Source organism: Pelobates fuscus, chromosome 5 (assembly GCF_036172605.1).
Source record: "Pelobates fuscus isolate aPelFus1 chromosome 5, aPelFus1.pri, whole genome shotgun sequence".
In the NCBI taxonomy this organism is placed as follows: Eukaryota; Metazoa; Chordata; class Amphibia; order Anura; family Pelobatidae; genus Pelobates; species Pelobates fuscus.
The window spans coordinates 152,493,366-152,515,733 of record NC_086321.1 but is presented as its reverse complement, the minus strand read 5'-3'; the positions used below and the strand labels follow the sequence as shown (position 1 = coordinate 152,515,733).

Genomic DNA, 22,368 nt, shown 5'->3' with positions numbered 1-22,368 from the left:
AATGGTGACACCAGAGGACAGTTGGAACAGGACCTTGAAATCAAATGTTGGGAGGCATATACTTGAAATCAAATGTTGGGAGGCATATACTTGAAATCAAACTTCACTATTATAGTGCTTGCGGTGTATTTTGTTTGGGGGGGGGGGGGTGCTGAATTGCTGTCAGCTAAAACACAGTTACAGTTTAGGCTAAAATAACCAAGCTATTGTTATCCCCCCCCCCACCACCACCACCACCACCACCACCACCACACACACGTGGGTATGCTTTAGCATGAGACCACACCATGTTACACTTCTATTCCCAATATAATCTGCAAGAGGCATGTGATCACCAGAAGTGGATCATTTAAAACTGGATTCAGACTCATTGATTAATTTTCAGAATTTAAAAGTCTTCTGTATCACTTAAATAATGAAAAAAAAAAGTAAGAGACAAAATTTGTACATGGAATTTATTATTTTATTCTAAAATTACAAGGAGGGATTGTAGAGCCACTTGCCACCTTCATCCTCTGAAGTGGGATAAGATGTGAATAATTCAGTATGGGGGAAACCTAGTCCAAGGTCCTTCCATGACCTTCAACCAATAACTGGCAGGTAATGGGACAGAACTAAGATCTTATGCAGCCCTCTAGCTCCTAAGCTATGGGTGAGGAGCTGAAAAGTTGGCATGGCTAACTTCAACTCACTGGCTCCATAGATGCCCTAGGACCTTCCTCAAAACATACACATTGGTTTACCATTTGTAAGCAGAGGGGACATTGTGGACATTTGTGTCTAGGGATATATCTGTAGGAATTATTTGGGCATATATTTAGCCATTGCACTCTCTATTCTTTCTGCTCACACTCTTGTTCTGACCCATTTCTTAGCAGAATGGATTTTGCTCACAGGTCTTTGTGGATGTTCCTACTCACACTGCAGAAACAATACAGGTGTTGCAAAGATGAAGGCCACTCAAGTCTTGGTGTGACTGTGACATTGTCTATTCCTGCATCTTCCAGATCTGTATATCGTTGGGTTTGTAGGTCATCAGCCAATGCACAAGCTCACAGAAGTCTCAACTAGAAAAAGCCCCAAAACAAATCTGGATTGCTGCAGTCCTCAGCCTAATTCTCCCAGATATTGCATACAGCAGAAAAATAACACTGAGGCTGCAGCCAATAGACCCTGTATGCAAGTGGCAATATCCTCCTTCCCAGCCCTCCCCATTACGTAATTATTTGTCCGTGGTCTTTTCTGTATTCCTGCTCTCTAAAAAGTGCTGCAGAGATTTACTTTATATATGTGACAACCTTCTAGACCCCCTTCATGTGATCCACAAGCAATGCACTTCTTTCAGCAATTCATAGCAACTGAATAAAACCGTTGAGACATACACAGGTAGTTCTTTGCGTATACTGAATATTTATTGGCTTTTAAAAATTAACCCATTTTTCTCTTATTCAGTCAATTGCATTAAATAAAATAAGCATAAAATAAATCAAATCATTCTCTATGAGAATATTCCGTATTCATGTGAAAAAGAAGATAACAAAAATTTTAACGTTTCCTTAAATAAAATCTAAAAGCAAGGATTATGTATGGAGAACAATTCTGTGGCATAATTCAAGCCATGGAAACCAGTGGAATGTTTCAGTAGATCCACTTTTGGAACTTTGCTCCAGAAATGTTCATACATTCCATTTCCTTTATATTCTATATAGAATAACAATGGTTTATAACCAGATCCAGTTTGCATTTTTATTCAGCAAGCAAAACAAAAGCATGTTGCAAGTCCTCTTATTCCAGATTTAATTTCTCACTGCTCGAAGGAGCTGTGACACAATGTTTGACGCCTTCTACAATTAAAGGGTCAATTTAGAGGTTAGTATTGCAGACCCCAAACAATTGTGAATCCAGTAAGCCAAAGCTTTCTAGCCCACTCAGCTTCATGCTTATAGCAGGAATGTGCGTTCATCATATCCATCTACTTTCACAAGCCAGTTGCCCTAAACCCCGTGTCATAGGAGGAGCGCTGAAGCTCCTTTTTCCAAAATTAATCTCCAAGAAAAATGCAAGGTGAATACAAAACAAAAATTATGTTTGAAAGGCAGGCATACTAGTCAAAATAACTAGCTTTCCACAACAAAAACCACACCTTAACACAAAAACTACCTTGGTGGTAAAACACTCTGTGACAAACTGTGATACATAATGAGGAAAAAAAATATACATATTTTGTAGAAACTGGTGTCAAAGTTTTGTAGGTTCTGAAACCAGACAGAAGAGAAAACGAGGCAGGTAAGTTGGCAGTCATTGAATCTATGATCTGGACAAGAAAGTAACACTCATCAGCAACATAATCGCAGTCCTTTATGATGTCTTACGAGACATTCCCATGAAACATCCCATTATCCCCCTAGCAGAGTTCATTAGGTTACAGGTGAAATAAATATTACACAAAGCACAACAAGACGTTTGCCTTCTTCCTTGGGAGAAGGGGTCTCCAAGATTGTGCAAATAAAGTGGTTAGAATCTTTCAAGCATTTACATACAATAATTTTTAGTTTTTCTTTCCTAACCAGACAAGTCTGGTGTACAAGTTGCAACAGGATAACTGTCACTCCCCAAATTGAAGTGGTATTTATTATAAGTCGCCAAGTGTGGGGTGGGAAGGCTTCGGCACAAGTCAGCTTTGTGACACCCATTGCACCCTTTACTCAGTGTACCAGCATGTGAAGGGAAGGAAGGGGTATTGAGTCCAATCTGACATTCCTCCATGTGGGTGGGATACTGTCCCCTGTGTGCTGAAGTCAGATGAATAGCCAGAGTAGCCAACAGGTCGATACTGTCCTTGAGAAGGAATCATCCACTGATCAGCTCCATATGGGCTGCGCATTGGGCCCTGCATAGTCTGTTTCCGTGTAGGATCCATGCATGTATTGAGAACACTAGAACGATGCTGGGAAGGTAGAGTTGTGGGGAACACAGGCTGTTGACATGAATCGGAGTCTGGTACAGTAGCTACATCTGGGCTGAGTCGATCAACCGGGATCTCACCCATATCACCAGTCAATGGTAGAGTGAGAGGGCCTCTTCGGTACTGACTCCTGAAGGACACAATAATAGTACATTATTAGCCAGAAATGTCTGCAGCACTCTATACAATTTAAACAAGGGAACACATGGGAAAATGTACACCATTACTAAGCAGAGATATATACTTGTTCAGAAGGATTGAGGGCCTTTCTCCATATACCATACAACTTAGAACACTAGTTTTAGAAGAACCAGTAATATGACCAAATGTCGACAATTATGTTGCAAATATTACAATGGGAGCTGCACTTCATCTCAGCTGCCACCTGGTGCTCCGGAGCAGGACCAGCAATCCCACAACGATAAGACAACAAAAGCAACTCTCCAGGCACTCAAGGTGTTCAAGGGAGCAGACCAATGTTTTGACCGGCTATGAGGTCTTTATCAAGCTTGACAAAGACCCTCATAGCAGGTCGAACTGTTGCTGGAGAATTTCTTGTGTTGTCTAAAGGTCCAGAATTAAGCACAGTTGCACAATCACAGAAAGATTGTAATCACCATTTTAACCTTCGTAATGGAGGTAAATTTTAAAGAAACTCTTGCCGTCAGTACATTCCAAGCTTCAATAACGAATGATTACCTGTATGAAAGGCTGGAAGATGAAGAGGGCACTTGTTGCTCCTGATTTGTGGCATCAGTCAGATCAGGGGAGCTTGGGGTTAGGAAATGACTCCCCTCTTGCTCTGGAACCCAGTTCTGATAAAATTCAGTAGCTGGACTGGTCTCCTTCATACGTGGAACTTTAGCAATTTCTGAAGTGTTAAGGAGAAACAACAGTTTAGGATATAAAAATAAAATCAAACTCGTAAACTGGAATCATTCCAAATGGCCAATTCTAATTACCTGCAGTCTCAGGGTGGTCCTCCCAGTTCTTTCTCTTCTGCACCTTGATTGGACTTTGTGGTATGGTTTTAGAATTGTCACCCCTGATTGAAAAAAAAAAAAAATAAGTTGTGAGCTGTTAAAATAAACCCAAAAAACAAACAAACTGATATCTCCATAAATAAAACTCAAACACAGCAGAGATACTTTTAATTCACATTAGTGCAAATGAGATTAGATAGAGTACTCACAAGAGAAGATTAAGAGTGGAAGAATTCATACAAATAATGTGATGCGATTATATTGAAGTTCTCTTTAGTGTGTAATCTACAACCTGTATGGGCCCTTTGTAAAGGGATTCACTCGTAAATGTACAGGATGGATTCATGCAATATTGAATCTTACCTCTTGTGTCCTCTCTCTTGTTCTCTGAATCCTTTTGCAAATGGATTGTGATCTATTTTTAGTTTTGTGATCTGAGAAAGAAAAAAAAAAGTTTAATATCTAGAATGTGAAACAGTTTATTTGTTTCGTTTATCTCACACATTTAGTACATTCCATAGTTAGTTACCTTCTCATTCTGGTACGCAGTCACTGCTGTAAATTCGGTCTCCGGAAAGCTGAACACCTGCAGCAAGCCCCATCGGACATTATATACATCATCCGACTGAACAATGTGAAACCGTGGCTTGTACCGATGCATGGAATGCAGAACCATCTGTGGTAGGTATGGAAAGGAAGAGCGTGTGACATTGGCATATAGAATGATTGAAACTCTAGAACTGCAATTAATCATTAACACCATTTTCTTTAAAATGATCCATTAACATTACTTGATCATTAATCCGTGTGTCAGCAGTATTTAAAAAGTGTGGTTAGGAATCTTGAATATAGCATAAATGATTGTTAAAGAATTACCCCAACCACCACGACGACTTCTGCTTTTAGAAGTAGTTATGGCAGTAGACATCTGTGTGTGCAGCATTTCTGCTTGATACGTTGTACATTCAGAGATATTTGCCATTTTGAGCTGTGAACTAGTTGCAATTACAATTCTGTGCAAAAAATACATCTGTTACAGACCTAATGAGCTTCTCCATTGCAGGCCGCACTAGGAGGAACCCTTATCTCTTCCCCCACCTCCCTACGTTGCCATTTAAAATTTATTTTTTAAATGCCAATCCTCACTCCCTCCTTAACTTACTATGGGCATGCCCTCTGAGCTGGTGAAATTGTCCAATCAAATGCTTCTCTATGTGAAGCATTTTATTGGCACTCCTGAGGATAACTTAGACAATGCGTGGAAAGTATTGCAAGGAGCTTTGCACAGTTCTGAATTCCAGGTATGTTTTCTTTGCAGGTTTTAAGGGGGGGGGGGGGGTGACTAAGAAGTAAGAACTACTTCTACAAAAATAAAATTATATACATATACATACATACATACATACCCTTTAAAATAAACACACGTTAGGAATACAGTTTTGTATTCCTAATGCTATAGTGTCCCTCTGCAATAAGCTATAGGTCCACCAGGAAGTACCTCTAGTGGCTCTCTCAGACACTGAAATGTTTTACATAGCAGAGTTAAGGGGACAGGGCCATTGCACCCAGAACTCTTCAATGAGATACTATAGTGTCTCTTTAAACATCTAATACAACTCCTAGTGCTTCAGAACCCTGCCACAATGTAATCCAGATACTCACATGGCCTTGCTGATCCAAGGTGTTGTTAGTAAGTTTCAATTTTTGGAATCCAATTACATCCTTCATCCAGTGAGCGCCGGGGGCTGGAGAGTCTGGATGAATGTATGTCCTGCACGGAGGGTGTGGTTCTGCCTTCCCTGCTGCCTCCCACTTATTTTTATTCCACTGCAGAAAAAAATAAAAAATAAATAAAATATTGGTAAGTTAGCACGGAGGACAGGAATTCACAAGTTTGAAAAGGTTTTTTCAGCCTCACCTTTAGAAGCCAGGTTAAAAATGGCACATTATTAAAGCAGTGTCAAGGAGAATATATATTAAAGAAATAAAATTTTTTTTTATCTTGGTGGGGAAATGGAAAACAATATATATTTTTTTAAATGTTAAAGGCATCATTGATAAAATCGAGCTACTAAGTCTCCATTATTTGCAATGGAGACTATTTTCTTGTAACAAATTCACTTTGTGATACCTTAGTCTGCATCCATTATGATACATACATACCTTATACCTCATGCTGTCCAGAGGAACGAAATCTACCAACACAACATATTTGGTGTAAGGATGAAGGCCAAATAAGCGGATTTTACATTGGGGAAACATCCTCCTAGGAACCGAAAAAGAAATTGTGAGATGGGAAAGGAACACATTATAATACAATTGACCTTCTAAAGCCAGACACAAAACATTACATTATCTTTAAAGTAAAGTTGTTGCTCCCACTAAACCTTAAAAAATGTTAACATGTATTTTCAAAAGCATATGAAAAATGTACATTTTTATTTAGAATGTCAAGCAGGAAAAACAAAAAAACGTAATGAATTTATTTGTAAACTAAATCTAACAGAATCAGCCAACTTTATTTTTCAACCACACTAACAGGGTTAATCACTAATGTGAGACTTCAAAGTGAATTGAAAGAGAATTTCAAATTTAAGGCGAGAGCAGCCAAGTTGAAAGCATAGCGGATTGGTTTTTCTCCCCAATTCAGCTTTTTTGTCCTCAATTCACTTTGGATTATCATTTTAGTGAATAACTGTTGCACATCTTGCATGATTTATTTTTGGATGAGCTTAAGAGCACTAAAAACATTTAGAGTAATGCTGTTGCATTATATATATTCATTTTAGGGGTTTAGCAATAAAATTGGTTGCAATTTATTTTGGTTTTCTTGAAAAAAAATAAATTTCAAAATCTGCAGTTTACAAGACTTAAGTGTTAAATGCTCTTGATTAAAATCTCTTGATATAAATACATTTTTTTAATTAAAAAAAAACAAAAACAAAAAAAACTGGTTTCACCCACCTATCTGGTACACACCCTGAAACCCAGCTTTCCCATCCAAATCCACTTACCGTCCAGACTTTGTGATGATCATCTCAGTGCCTTCCTGGTGGAAGCGTGTCCACAGGTCCGTGTCCTCTAATGTGGCTCCGATAGAGCCAGGTAGGTACATCTGGTCCTGGCTGGAGGTATAGTCCATCTCCCCAAGCGGCTTCCCTTCTACATGGATTAGACGTGGTTAATAGATACATTCTCTCATTAAAACAGGTGTCATTCATACACAGCTACAATCACTAGCCGCGTTATATTCCACACATTGCCCGGATTCCATTTAGAATGATCTCCTCAACAGGTCTTAGAACGCCGGGGGTAGGATAGAAAGTTTAATCGGATACAATCCCCCAGTTCCTCCCAGAATGGGCTCAATGTAGCCACAAAGAGCCGCTCCAGGTGGAGATATTTGCGGTTTCACTAGCGTACAGATTAGTCTTTGGGGATAAACTAGGTTAGATACATTTTATGCCGAGGGCTCCCATCACCTCAAGGACATTTTACACCATAAACAGATCACAGGAATCTAATAGTGTATGCATGTACTGGCACGATACAACGTAAACTGGTTAGAATCACTGCATGCAGTATTCAAGACCAGTATAATAAACCCATTGGTAATATTAAATATTATAAACCCATTGGACAATTGCAATTTACAGGGCACCTACAAGCAGGGTCAGATCTATTAAAACTATTATAAGTCAGGTTTAGCACGCCGTGCGATAGTTATCCAATGCTATGTTACCCTGACAGAGCCACTTACCAGGCATGGAGTACATAATATCCTCTCTCTCTGCTAGATTACTAGGTCCCGGCAAGCATCAGTAAGCAATGACTACCCTGAGTGCGCCAGTCAATGATATTTAAGGCTGATGGGAGGAGTCTACGGAGCCTTCCCCCACGCCCCAACCTGATGCCAGTTCCAGGTCTTTGATGTCTATGGATTCAAAGACAGGAAGAATCCTTAATGACTGGGGCAGGGTTTGGCTGGCCATTGATTAGCATATCCCCAACACACAGGAAGCCTTGAAGGCAAAAAGGCTGCTTCATGGAGTGCAGACTGCAAAGTAAACAGAAATCACATATCCAAAGCACCTAGGAGGTGGATTACCTTCTGCATGACAAACATCTGGATGTAGAACCAAGACAATTCTCAGAACTCTTCTCCAGCTGTAGGTCCCATGTTACTGCCAACTCTCACTCTGCGATCAATAAAGCCCATATTTTACCTGTATAAGCAATGCATCATATGGCAATGGTATGAGGTGGGCACTGGGCCTGGTTGCCATTAGCATCTTAACACCTTTGTTAATGTGGTAAAATATGAGCTTTGGATGTAAGTCAATGAGTTTAGCAAATTGTTAATGTGCTATCTAGGATTAAGAATGGTATATCCAATCTGCTTTGTCCAAATAAAGTTAGAATGCCTCAGTTAACTCAGTTGACTATGACCTGGTCTTCTACTCTTTAATAGTAGTGTTGCCCACTGGACCTGATATCAGTAGGTGTTATGAAGTGCCAACACACAGCTGGCCTTTGGTGTGTTAGGAAGTTACAGCATCACTGAATTTATTCAATTACTGAAAGATAGATCGATAAGATATATCTAACTAAGCTGCAGTTAAATAAATTTAAATGAAGTACACTGAAAAAAAATATTTCACAAAAAACATAATATAAACTATTCAACCTAGTTTGAGATTAAGGTGCATAATGTAGGTGTGAATAGACAGACGCTGGGTGATGTGCAGCAACCCATGTTCCCCAATACAGACAGTTATTTCAATGACATAGCTACATATACATTGTGTGTAGGCAGTGTCCACAAGGCATAGACATTCATAAATGTGAATTTACACAGCAGAATAGTTGCACATCTCTAGATGCTTTTATTATAGTTTAATCATAATGATTTAACCAATAAATGAGGTAAACGGATACTAAGCTGGTCTAGATGGAGAGAGGGGGGGGGGGGGGGGGTAGAATTAATGTTTTTATTTTTTATTTTATTTTATTTTAGATATAAATTATGTAGCCAGCAAAACCAGGATGATTTTGTAAATAGAATAGAGTCATAAATGAATAAAGTAGTGAGAGTACATTAATGCGTCACCCAAACGTGTCTCCCTCTCCCACAGGAGATGAGAAATAAAGCATGTAAAAGGATTTTCTATTTTATTATAGAGACAGACTGAGACATTCCATTGGTTCATTGTCAACACTAGCTGTCTGGACACAGATCTGAAGTTTTGAGAATTTTAGTAGTTCCCCTGTACTTAAGAAAAGTGAAAGTTGTGTTCAAAGAAATAGGAGGATGTCCCTATTGGAAGCCTTAGGCCACGAACAGAACCAAAGTCAAATGCAAAGTGATCCAGGACATGAATCTCTCTGCACCTTTCAAGTAGGAAATCTACTGTGGTGCCTATTGTTTATCTATACAAACAGGGGGTGGGGAGAGGAACAGAGACAAAAAAAACTGAGTTCTTTGAGAGTAGACTTTCTATATGTCAGTAAACCTATATGACAAGATGGAGATCATATTGGAACATGGAGAAAAAAAAAAGTTATGGAATAAACTATATATATATATATATATATATATATATATATATATATATATATATATACACCTACCATCGGACCTTTTAACCTCAAGAAAGAATATATAAAACACTGTATTTGCAAACACACCAAATTGGGAATAACTTAATAAACCAGACACTATAGCAAAGTAATAGAATTATTTCTAGATCGTATGTTTTTGCATTTTGGTTTACAGTGTACTACAATTCAATGTTTAGTGAAATCATATAGACAAAATTAACATCGAAAACAGAATTCTATGAAGTTTATAGGATCTTTGGTTACTATGGAAATTTCTTAGTTGTATTTCAAGAAGTTCAATGAAGCCAGATCTTTGTAATACGTTTGAATATAAAGTGGTTTGTGGATCCAACTACTGCTGGTCATTGAAACCTACCTCTTCTGATGTCTGTAAAAACAAGACACCTTATATGTAACTAATTTAGAGATATCAACATTTTCAAAGGCGACATCTATAGAATGCTCAATATAGTAGTCCATTAGAAAAAACGTTAACAGGAAACATTTTAAACTTGTAGGACTACAGAGTTCATGAAAATGTTGTATTCATTTATAAATCAATTATAAAAGATAAAAATAAAATATAGATTTTTCTGTATTAAATACCACTGCAAATGACTAGAATTTGTAGTTTCTAATACTTGAACCCCAAGGAAATCACGCAATGTTTTTTACCTCAACTAAAATAAATTCTTTATGATACAAAAAAAAAAAAACAAAAAAAAAAAACCAACACACATTTCTTAGTGGCCACATAGGCAGTTAAGCACCGGTATTTAATTTCATAACCCCAAATGAAAATAATTCTCATATTAAAATTAATAATGTAATGTAAGGGTGTATGAAAAAAATCCCACCCCAAATTGTAGATTTAATTTTTATTTAAAAAAAAACAAAAAACGCACGCTTTGTATGGTTCATAGTACTTTGATGCATACCACCCACAGAGTTTGTTTGTACAGTCACTTCCACAATAAATTGCTAAGCATTTTATTATGCACATGTCCAACTAAAGCAAGGCTGTTGCATTAATGACCCCCTCTCCTGGGCGTCCTAAGAAAGCTTTTTGAGGAAAGCAAGACTGTGCTTTTAACACTTCACAAATGGAGTCATTGGATGGTCCAATCCATCAACAAATTGATCTGAGAATTGTCATTACAGACACTTTTATGATAGCTCTGTCAGAGTGCAGGGAAATCACTCTTTATGCTGGCACCTACTGCTCAAAATGAGTCTGCTTGAAATTTGTAATTTACTTATAACTTAACTGCATAAAATAAAAAATGAGCAAAGACCGCTCAACCAGGGAAGCATTGTGTTATACCCTTTCAGAAGATTAAAATATACTGCAGTTTAGTACTAGTATAAGTGTATAACGACAAGGGGGCTTGTTCCGGTAAAAGGCATGTTACTACATGTTACAGTCTTAGGGGGGTATTGTCAGAAGGTCCTTCAATCAAGTCCATCTCTTAAAATCAGAGTGACAATAGATGTGATGTACAGCTGAATAGTTTGTTTTACATATCCTTCGCATATCACATCAAAGGCTAATGTAAATCAATATGTAATCTGAATAAAATATAAAACATTCAAATTTGCATGCACTGTAAACTGTACTTTTAAATAAAAGGACAGCATATAAAATGGGGACAAATGTTAAACACTGGTAACTTTCTAGTACAAAATAGTACATTCACTGAAGTGAAAAGTCAAAGTAAGATTTAAATTTTTCTCTTCCATTTATTTTTTTTTTTATTGTATTTTTGCTGTGCAAAAGGTTAACAAGCAGTCCTGCATTGCCACAATAGCAATTACATGCAGTTTAAAACATACAGGATCATGACATGAGGCATTACTGCACAATGTTAAAATTAAACATGCTTGTAGCGGAGCGGCAATATTAAATCCCACGATCTCCGCTGGTATTAAAGGTAAATCCACAGTCAGCGCTGAAAAGTAAAGCAATATCCGAAATCCCCCAGTAACCGGACGAAACACAGTTCTGTGAGTCAACTGAGGTCTTTATTCACAGCTTCCAGTATTTATGCAAGTCCCCATGCAAGGGGTTTCCTTACTGTCATAGCAGGGGTAATACAGTGAGGGACTACATGGGGGCTTAACATTTGGAGCCATTCTCCCATCAGGCACTACTGCACGAGAGGGACACTCCTACCGAACACCGATGGGGAACCGTAACAGGAAACGATTGGAACTCCCGAACGGCCTGGAAGTACAGCGGTGTTCGTGCCGTCGAGTAGCCGTTTTCAGTTCCAGGCGCTCGACGACCAAACACCGCTGAGGAGACAAAGGATCAAAGATGGCAGACCGCCGCCTGGTCGGTAGTCGAACGACGGCCACCTAGGAGAGCCTTTAAGTACCGATTGCAACAATGTTGCAATCGGTTAACGAGCGCCACACGTCCCTCTATGGGTGGTCTATCAGGGGGGCCCGATCCGTCGCTGTTCGTGAAACGAACTACATGAATGCTAGTGGCTTACGGCTGCTAGCATACGAATTCTATGGGCAACACAATATACATTCAAGTTATACATACATCACAGCAATGCATACAGACAACCTATGGCTACATAAAGTCCAGTATCCTAGAAGTGGCTAGGTTTGCCACAATGCTTATGCAAGGTAAGTCAGTGGATAGATGAGAAGTCGTAGCGTTATAACAGAGTATATATATCCTTGCATTTTAGTTACAAGAGACATTAACTTGCTAGGTACACTTTGCTTAGGAAAGTAGAGTATAAACAAAGAGTGGACTGGTACTGCAAAGAATATGAAAAGCAAAGAAAATACAGGAGTCCACTATATAAAAAAAAAAAGAGCCAGTTGAATGTCTTTGGGGCAGCCACCGTGAGCCCCCCGCATCCTCACCCTCACCCGATCCTCAGCTTGAGTAGGGACTGCTGGACACTCAGACACCTCGAGGATAGGCATGTGTAGTGTGGGAGCACGTATTGTGAGCCTTCCTCTGATGTCCCCAGATCTGTGCTAGTACTGGAGTCGCCATTTTGAGGAGTTAGGAGACTGAATGTCCTTTGAGTAGGCCTCGCTTTGTTGCTGGTTCAGCGTCAGGGCTGGAGAGATGGCCAGTGCCTTGTTCTCTGCCGTGGGGGCAAAAGGTGCTCCGTGATTAGGCGGGCCTCCAGGAGGCCTCAAGGGCGACGTGGATTGGAGTGAGTGAGTGGTTTGTGGAGATGTGGCTGAGGTTGGAGAACTGGTCGGCAGCTTAGACTGTTGTCTCGCTTCTATTTTGGCCCATAATGGAGGTCCAGTTTAGTCATGAGTGTGGCAGTTTGTGGCTGGGCTGGATCCCCGGTCACGATCACAGTCATCTTGGAGATCACGCTGTGGTACCGAGCAGAGCAGTACCTGCTGCCAAGAGAGTCGGTGGTAGAGTTCCTGGGACCGGGATGACCCCCACTGGTGAGGATGGGAGAGTGCAGATGTCCACTCCGAGTGTCAGGATGTGGCGTCTGAAGAGCGTCCATCCCTCCAACGCCTGACAGACTTGAAGGCCGCAACAAGTGAGGGGAGTGTAATCCGGTGCAGGAAAGTACCGAGGCCAGTACCGATCGATTTGCCAGATTCCCCACTATGCGGTGAGCAACAGCTTGGAGCAGAAAGCGGTCTTTTGGCAAGGATAAAGCTTATTTAGCAGGTGTTGCTCAGGAGCTCACCTTGCATGCGTCCATGCTGCTTGCCAGTCAGGCTCCGCCTCCAGAGTTCAAATTTCAGATCAAAATTTGGCTACTCTGGCCTTTAATTTGAAATTTGCTTTGAATTCTCACTTTAGAGAATAACCATGTCTGTTTTAGTATGGCCTGATACATATCTAACTGTAGAACAAATCCATTATGGTAATAAAGGATGTTGGGTTTATAGTCAAATCTAAAAGCAGATGAGATGTTAACATACAATGCAGGTAGTTTATTCTACCATTTACCAAGGACAAATCACTTTTTAGCTTGAATGTTTTAAAGTAGGGTTGTTGTATATCAGTGATGGCTATGGAAGGCTTAGTACTGACTGAGCATTATGGAAAATGTACATCTTTAGGTTTTCACTACAGAAAGTGGACAATAGCTGTAATTCAATATCCAATTAAAAAAAAAGAAATTGAGATAGGGCATCCAATATGCATAGAACATTGTATTTTACAAATGGAAAAAAAAAGGGGAGGAGAGAAAGGGAGAACAAAAAAAAAAACAAAAAACCACACACTACACACAACATACAAGATATTTGGCTTCAGAATTAATAGAGCAAAATGTTAAATTGTATAAAAGCATAAGCATTCTAAAGAACCAGCCATGTTTATCAAAACTTCATTTCCTATTTAAAATTGATTGGCCGACTACATTAACCAATAAAGAGCTCCTTGGCAGAAAATTTCTCGAGATCATATATCCTCACTATGAATGATTCCTCCACACCCTGGAGTATACAGCATGGTTCTCAGCAGAGATGGTGGTGGGTTGTGATCCCTTACGTAATATTACTCATTAATTGTCACGTTTACAAGTCCAGAGTCCAGACTAATCCCTGATTTAAGTTGGTGGGTTACGGTGTGACGCTGCAAGCCGGCATTTAGTTTAGTTTTTACCTTTGTCCAGTCCCCCAGTTTCTCAATGCTATGTGTGGCTTCATACACTCTTGGATCAACCAACTCCAACTTTATTAACTTATGAGTGGTTCTTAGAATGCTCACTGATTTGTACCCTTGCTTATTTAGCAACGTGCCAGTATTCTTTGAATTGCAACAAGAAAGTATTATATAAATATGTTCCTGGTTGTGTGACATGCCAGCTGCCGATGGCTTTGGTGCGGTCTGTATGGTCACAATGGGTTATATTGTTGCCTTGCATAGTAGATGATACAGATACAAGACAATTGTCTTTTTTTCCCCTCCTTCCTTATTCTTTATTCTGATTTATACACCCTGTTTTACTGTTGAAAATGTGAATGTAGGATATGTCATATGCACCACCAAAATTGTAGCTGTACACGGTTTTCTTATTGATTCTAACATGCATGACACGTCAATTAGATCTGGAGATGAGAGCAGCCATCTTAGTCACCAAGCACAGAATAAATAGGACTTTAGGATTAGGAGATGCTCTCAGAGGGTATTTTGTTTTGAAGCTATTCCTTTTGAAATAAAAATTGCTAGAGCACAATAAAGTAAATTATCCTAGCAGCAAAAATAGCCTTTTTTCCCCTCTAACAGCGCATTGATTGTTATATGTACATGCTTATCAATGTTAAGAAAGCAAGTGCAATTCAAATAATTACACAGCAGCAAACCCACGTCTAGGCACCACTTTAACATAATGCCATCAATACAGGTTCACTAGAGAACCTGGCCAGACTACACTGCAGCTTAAGTTCAATTAAAGAAAGTGACCTCAGGCACTTTCCAGCACTTTCCTTCACCAAACCAACTTTATCTTAATGAAAGCAGTTATGGGGTGTAGATTATGCCCCTGCAGTCTCACCCTCTTTATTAACCTCGGGCCGTCTTGCTCCCCTCACCACTTTCTGGAAAACTAGTTTTTCAACTATATAGCAGTGTGTTTAATTTAGAAGTTAAAGTTATCAGAGCCTCAGAAAAGAACTCCATAAGCACACCGTGTTTTCATGTTAGATCTCATTGAAGATAAAACAATTTCCCCCCACTTAGTTCGAGTTACAGCCAAGGGAAGTCTGGCTAGGGTTGCATAAGCAAATTATCTTCTTAAATTGCAGAGAATTGTGCAGCGAGGTTTCAGGGGCATGATCTACACAGCAGAACGGCTTCATTAAACGAAAGTGCTTTTTTATATCAACAAAATGGAGTGGCACTTTTTCTACCAGCATACTTTCTATATACACACACCTTAACTTCAAATGGATGATGGTGGTAGATATTTTATATGGCACATTAGCCTCCAAGGTCTTCACTTTGGTAAATACCTATTCCCATATATTCTTAATGCCTTGGGTCCCCTAACACAACCACAGGTCATTGTGTCAAATAAGTTCTCCCTAGGTCTCATAATATGGGTATAAAATTAACAAACAACTGACTAGAGTCAGCCTCTCATTGGAATTTGCACATTCAGCATAATACGGTGCTACTATTCATTCCATTCATTCATGGTATGGTTTGACCATCCTGTCCCTTCAATAATGTGTCTCACCATGAACCTGTTGGCTAAATTCCACTTTGAGATAATTAAAAAATATGTGACAGAAGTAAAATCGTACATTCTTTACCAGTCTATGTTAAATGATAATCCTTCTGTATTCTGGTCTTCACGTAAGGTTCTTCTGCAGCCTCAATATAGCCTCAAGACACACAAAAAAAACAACAAAAACAAACAAAAAAACCCACTAAATTGGCAGGCTTGGTTCATTATCAGCAGGTATGCATGAATTGGTATTTAAACACACTTCTTAGCCAGCCTTTATGCATCTATAAGATACTAGACAAGCTATTAAGGATATTTTGCTTTCTGATATAATCATGTATTCAGCTCCTCACCATCATGCCTTTGTTACCCCTGCTCTTTGCCATTTCCCCGTCACATCTCTCTGTATTTACAGCTTACAACTCACACACACTCAGGATGACACCAACAGGTTTATTTGCTAAAGTGAGAGTTGTCAAGGATCAAGCCCATTGCCACAGGTGTATAAAATCAAGCACCTAGCCATGCAGTCTGCATTTACAAACATTTGTAGAACAAAAAATGGGTCATTCTGAAGAGCTCAGTGAATTAATGCGTGGTACTGTGATAGGATGCCACGTTTGCTGTATATTAATGTTTATATATTTAGAATGTAATATCATAAATGTCCCTGTTGGTGTCATGGTCAAGTGTCCCAATACTTTTGTCCGGGGTACTGTATTTTGTTCTAAAATTTTAAAATTAACTTACCTACATTCCTCACTAGTAAATAGCCCTGTAAAAATGCCATACAAAAAGGAGGTGGGCAAAAGTCATCATTGAAACGAGCAGAATGGGGAGACGTGGAAAGGTTCCCGACAAGTAGGTCTGCAAGAACAAAAGCATCAAGACGTTCTAAAAAGAGGAAATGTACCTCCTATATAGCTTTATAGGATTGCTGCATTATACATCCTGGTAATGCAATTAAAAAAAAATAAAAAAAATTTAAACCCCTGGGGTCAGGCTCAGAATTACCAACTGCATTTATCCATGGTGATTTAAGTATATTTAAAAAAGGACTGTAAGTAGTGGTCACGGAGCATGGCATATAGCTCATCGATCAGTCAGGGCCACTAAATATGGCCCCAGATATCAATTGATGCCAGAGTTATCCTAGTTTGAGCAGGTATTTACCCCTACTTACACCAAAATGCCAGGGTGTTCCATGCCTTCCTAACAGTGTTTAAAGTCCAGTCTGTCTGTTTAAAGTCCAGTCTGTGGATGTTGGCGTGGAATGTTCTAATGGAGGGAAGGGGTTAAGGAAGTAAAGTCATACTTGTACATTAAAATGGGGTAGAGTTAGTGATACCATTAAAGGAAAAGGACTTGGGAACAATTATAGATCACAAACTAGGCAACAGCATGGAAAGCTAGTAAGGTGATTGTGTATAAAAAGAGGTTTTGATTCATATGATCCAAATATAAAATTTTACCTCTTCATAAATCAATGGAAAGACCTCGAGTACAAGGTGCAATTTTGAGCACCAGTTTTAAAGAAGGGTATTACAGAACTAGAAAAAAGTGCAGATGCGAGCTACAAAGCTTCAGTTATGAGTAGGGCAAGACTTACATGTCAAAGGTTTGTAGGCACAGAATTCTAAAGGTGCCCCCTTCTTCCCAACCCCAATATAAGGCAGAAAAAATATAATTAATTACGGGAACATTGTAGGCCTAAAAATACATTTATACATATGCAGTGGTCAAATATGAATATATGTACATGCATATGTCTGATTGTAATGTATGGTGTTTAAAACGGTACAGTGAGTGTATGCAGCTATGTACATTGATGCAAATTTACAGATAATGTTAGATGTTGGTGTAAAGGGGATTTGAGGTTCGAGAGGGATTACATAGCATTAACAGCTTGAGAGGGGTCAAAGTTGTAGTATAATGACTGTTTAGCATTAATGAGTTTAGGGCTAGTTGGGTTAAATTCAGTATTTGGGTACATGGGGTGTTTTGTTTTAATTGAAGTTAAAAATAGGATTAAGGTAAAGGGTTTATTTTCAGGTTTAGGCTTTGACTGCTGGAGTTTGAAGAGCCATTTGCAAAGTACAGTCTTCTGTAATCCAGTCTTATGGAGGATATTCGAGCTGTAGGATTGGTTATACAGTGTGCATCACTCAGTGCTGCCCCTGCAAAGCATTTCCTAAATAACGGGACTCCATTTTGTTTTAGATACCCTCTTGGTATTTGCTGTAGTTTGTTTTTTTCCCCCTGTTGGTTTGATGCAATTGCAGCACCTCGGAGAGATTATTTGGCATTTTGACATATTATTGGTTTGCTACGTTCATAGATAGCCACCTTGTATCCGCTTCTATTGGTTTGATACAGTTGTTGAACGTCTAAGAGGTTATATTGTAGCCTGATGTATTTGAGACTGTGTATATTGCCCATTTTCTGTTTTACCTAGAATATAATATAGTATTTAACCTCTATCATGTTATTTCAATCATATTTGGAGCGCACATATGTTTTTTGATGGTTTCTTAGAGTCGCTCTTTCTTGTGTGTTGCAGCCTAATATTAATAGTTATTGTTTTGTGTTTTATTCGTCATCCACACATGTGATGTGTCTTCTAGGGGACTGGCACCTAAAACTCTTAGATCCATACCTACCATGAGCTGTAGGGATTATTATTATTATTGGTATTTATATAGTGCCAATTCAATTTGCAGCGCTTTACGTTATAAAGAAGGGGGAGGTAGAATTTACAATAAATGAGACAATTACACAGTGACACAGAAACAATAAGTAGATGAGGGCCCTGCTCAAATGAGCTTACAGTCTAGAGGAGGTGGGGTACAAATACACAACAGGGCAGCAAGGGTGACAGCCACTAAACAAGGTGGAAAAGTAGCAGAGTTGGAGGTCAGAGTGGGAGTGTGGCTCTTTAGGAGAGCAAGAGACAGATATGGATAGTTATAGATAAGTTACGCAGGGAGTCCATAAGCATTTCTGAACAGATGTGTTATGGATATTAATGAGCCTCTTTAAAAGGGGAAGAAGGTACTCTGTACTGAATTATTCATTTTAAATTTTTAAACTATTTCAAAAGCGATTCTTTTGTGGACATTGTTGAAAACTGTAATACACTCTCTGAACCAGAAAATGTTTTATCTAACTCCATAGTCCCAACTTCTCTATGTTTACAGCCTAAGCCAATAACAAAGAATGGAGCTTATTCCCCAAACCAGCCATTATGGACAACTGACAAGGTATTAATGCATGAGTAACTTTCCCAAATTAATACATTGGGTTATCACAACTTTGGCTTAGTGAACAAACAAACCCCAATGTATTTTCTGCTGAGGACAATACGGACGTTCTGCTGTGAGAAATTACCTTTACAAGTTGCTGGATTTATAGTGAGCCAGGCAGAACTGGCCCAAGAGTTAATACCTCTCAACAGAAGCGTTTTACAATTTGTAAACCAAACCTCTGTTTGATGTGACTGAGTGTGTGCTAATGAAGGTACGGTCTCACATTTAACAATCTGCAGTCCATGAGCCAGTGATGGGACCTGGGGGAGCCATTCACTGAGGGAGAAATGCTAGACAATAACTGTAACACCTCTCTCAATGCACCTCTGAGACACAATTGCTATTGATTAAGACAGATTAAAGTTGCTAACAAATTGGTTTCCTGGGGCTCGTGGAAACCTCTGAGCACCTGGAAGTTGCATTATGTTGTGACAAAGCACCGCACAATGGCACAGGAATACCTGTTTGATTTGAAAGCTGGATGTCTTTCTATTCTCCCCCAGCTCTCTCATGCATACAGTACAGCCATTTCCTGTTTAGATCTTGTGATTGTTTGAAAGGCCTTTCTAATGCAAGAGAGAGCTGCAGTGCATGTATGTTTACCTTTTCTGTTATGGAATGCACCTGGAACTGCTGCATAAAATGCAAGTTACTTTAGGATTTACTATCTAAACAGTGAATTGTGATGAATTGAAAACTGAATTTAATCTAAAATAAGCAAGGGGTTGCCATAACCAAGTAGGAATTACCCCCTCCCCCCAATCAGCTATTTTTGGCCAATGTTCGCTTATTCAATAAAGCTGGATATTGTCACGTTCTACTAGCTAACAGTTTATCTATAGAATAGCTAAACACACAAGCATCCTGAACAAACTAAAAAACAAGTATATTAAGCCAACATCCACACCGTGATTAGAATTTAATTAGATGCAATAACTAACACTTAAGTTAAAATTAAAAAAACAAAAAAAAAAACATATATATATATATATATATACATACACACACATATATACACACAACATTAGTTAATTCCAGAGATGCAGAAACTTGCTTTAGTCTAGAATGTAGAAACATTAAACTCCTATGATGCACTAGATGCCTAGGCAGTGTGGGAACTCTGATCAACATCAAAAGCCAAATGAAGTCTATTGCTGCCTCATTAGCCTTTGTGAAAACCCTGGGAGAGTCTCTGCCAGAAGATAAGATGAACTGATGTCCTAAAGAGAACCACTCTGTGGGGTTTATTTACCAAACTCCAAATTGTAAATGATACATGAACTGCCCTCCCCCCCAAAAAAAATTTTCAAGCTAGGACTATAGCAGAGTTGGATATTTTTTCCAAACTAATAATTTTTCCTTTAGTGAATAAAATCCGACGCTATGCCGAACAATTTACATACGTTTAAAGCCCTTTATTATAGTATGACCCTGCTTACTCCAGTACTCATTGTGAATGAAACAGTCATACATTACACTGTGTGGGGGATTTGCAGCTAATTACCTGAGGTTCACAGTGATGAAGGTACCTGTTCACAGTTACCAGTGAAATGTCTAGTAACTGGAGCAGGGGACCAGAGGCCTTCATTTTACAGCTTTACGTCAGGTGCTAGGCTGTTAACACTCCTTCTGGGTGACGCCCTATTGTTTAACAATTTAAACACATTAACAGCACACTTTTCCAGCTCATTTCTCCTACTGAATACTGGAGATATGACAGAAGGTAATATGGATTATTCGTGAAACTAGAAATTTTAAAGGACTTGTAAATTTCAGGTCAAAATAGCCAAAAAAAAAAACTAAAAAGCTGGTGTTTTTCCAACTCACATATTTTGAGCACAAACTCCTGTTAAATGAATAAACACATGCAGTATATGACCGCTCTACCTGTTCTTTGTTTTTGCCGGGATCACTTTAGCTGCATCCATAGACATCGATCCCAGATACGCTTGTTTGATCCACCATGTTTTTTTTTTTTTTTGGTGAAACAACACTTTTACAAACTGATGGAGATACTGTCCTGCAAAATGTAACACTTAATGTTGCAATTAAGAAATGAACCAGGAGTCCTACAATGTATACAGAATTACTCACTAAAATGAGAATTCATAATGAATTTGGTGACTTTATAAGGTCAGTGCCAAAGTAGCTGAACTGGACGAATTGCTGACTTTTACATTTTTCAAGTTTGGCTGTTACGACCTTAAATGTGAAATTCACTTTGAATTCTCACTTTAGTGAATAAACCTGCTAAATTATAAACAATTCAGCTCAGCACTTTTCATGACAAAATGATGTGAGTACAGGTCAACATGATCGATACAGTAACCCTACGCCCAGAACTTCTGGAAATTATTATTAAAGTATGAATGGGCACCTTCGTTTTAATTTGAAAAGGGAAGTAAAATAAATGACTGGATGGTAAACTTTATTTTTTATTTTTTATTCTTTATTTTATTTGTGCAAAGTACGTCACGTCAGACTTACGATGCCACAACAGCGAGGGTAAGCAGTTATTAGAAACATAGTTTTACATTTGTTAGGCATTAGAGGAGGTTGCACATTTTATATGTGTTGGTATAACTTGTCGAGTAGTTGTACAGTACAACAGTAGCAAGGAGACGTGGTACATGGTTAGATGGAACAGTAAAACATGGGTTAACATAGGATAGATATCAAAGCTAACAACGTTGTTTAGCAGGCTGGCAGTGCCTGCACTGCTTGGTTGAGCGTGCATTGTAGGTAACTTGCACATTTTCTAATGTAGCAGATAATATGTTAGACAAGGAGCACATTTTAACGCATCATGTATAACGCTAGATAACTTGTATATTTTGTTTTAAAACAGGAAAACAACCAGCTAAAAGAGCCCTGCACATATAGTGTAACATGCTGGGATAATTAAACTTACTATTAGTGGAACCTGAGCTGAGCTATCATACTGTGTGGGAGAGCAGAGTTTTCCAAAACGGCTGTCGTTGGGTAATGTGTAGTGCAGGTGAAGTAGGTTATCTAGTGGTGAAGCGGTGTTGTGTGTCTTCAGTGGGTAGGGCGGGGGAGTAAGGTTTTTCCCTGATAGTAGCGACTTTAGGAGCGTAAGCCCTGTTATGTGGGGCCAGGGACGCCTGGGGTTTCAGGGCCGCTGTGGTTGCTGTTGCATCGCTCGTAGGCTCGCGTTACCCTGTGGTGGGTCGTCATGTTGGGGCAGTGCATGGTCTATCACGCCCATTCAGTTCTGTCCTTACGTCAGGGTGCACCCTGTTATGTAATCAATATGGCATGTCTGATCTGTGCCGTAAGCGTTATATATTCTTTGCTGGTTAAAAGAG

At 39.0% G+C, this 22,368-nt stretch overlaps 1 protein-coding gene across 1 annotated transcript; it reads right to left on the bottom strand.

Annotated features, from left to right (window-relative positions):
• Positions 1 to 2,605: 2,605 nt before the first annotated feature.
• LOC134612645 (T-box protein VegT-like) lies at positions 2,606 to 20,585 on the bottom strand. The gene is made up of 9 exons (XM_063457056.1): positions 20,544 to 20,585; positions 6,963 to 7,110; positions 6,112 to 6,214; positions 5,611 to 5,775; positions 4,478 to 4,624; positions 4,312 to 4,382; positions 3,928 to 4,010; positions 3,665 to 3,836; positions 2,606 to 3,095 (listed from the first exon to the last, which is right to left on the bottom strand). Exons 2-9 carry the CDS (start codon positions 7,088 to 7,090, stop codon positions 2,702 to 2,704), a joined length of 1,263 nt encoding a protein of 420 aa, XP_063313126.1. The 5' UTR covers positions 7,091 to 7,110; positions 20,544 to 20,585; the 3' UTR covers positions 2,606 to 2,701.
• Between the last annotated feature and the right edge of the window lie 1,783 nt (positions 20,586 to 22,368).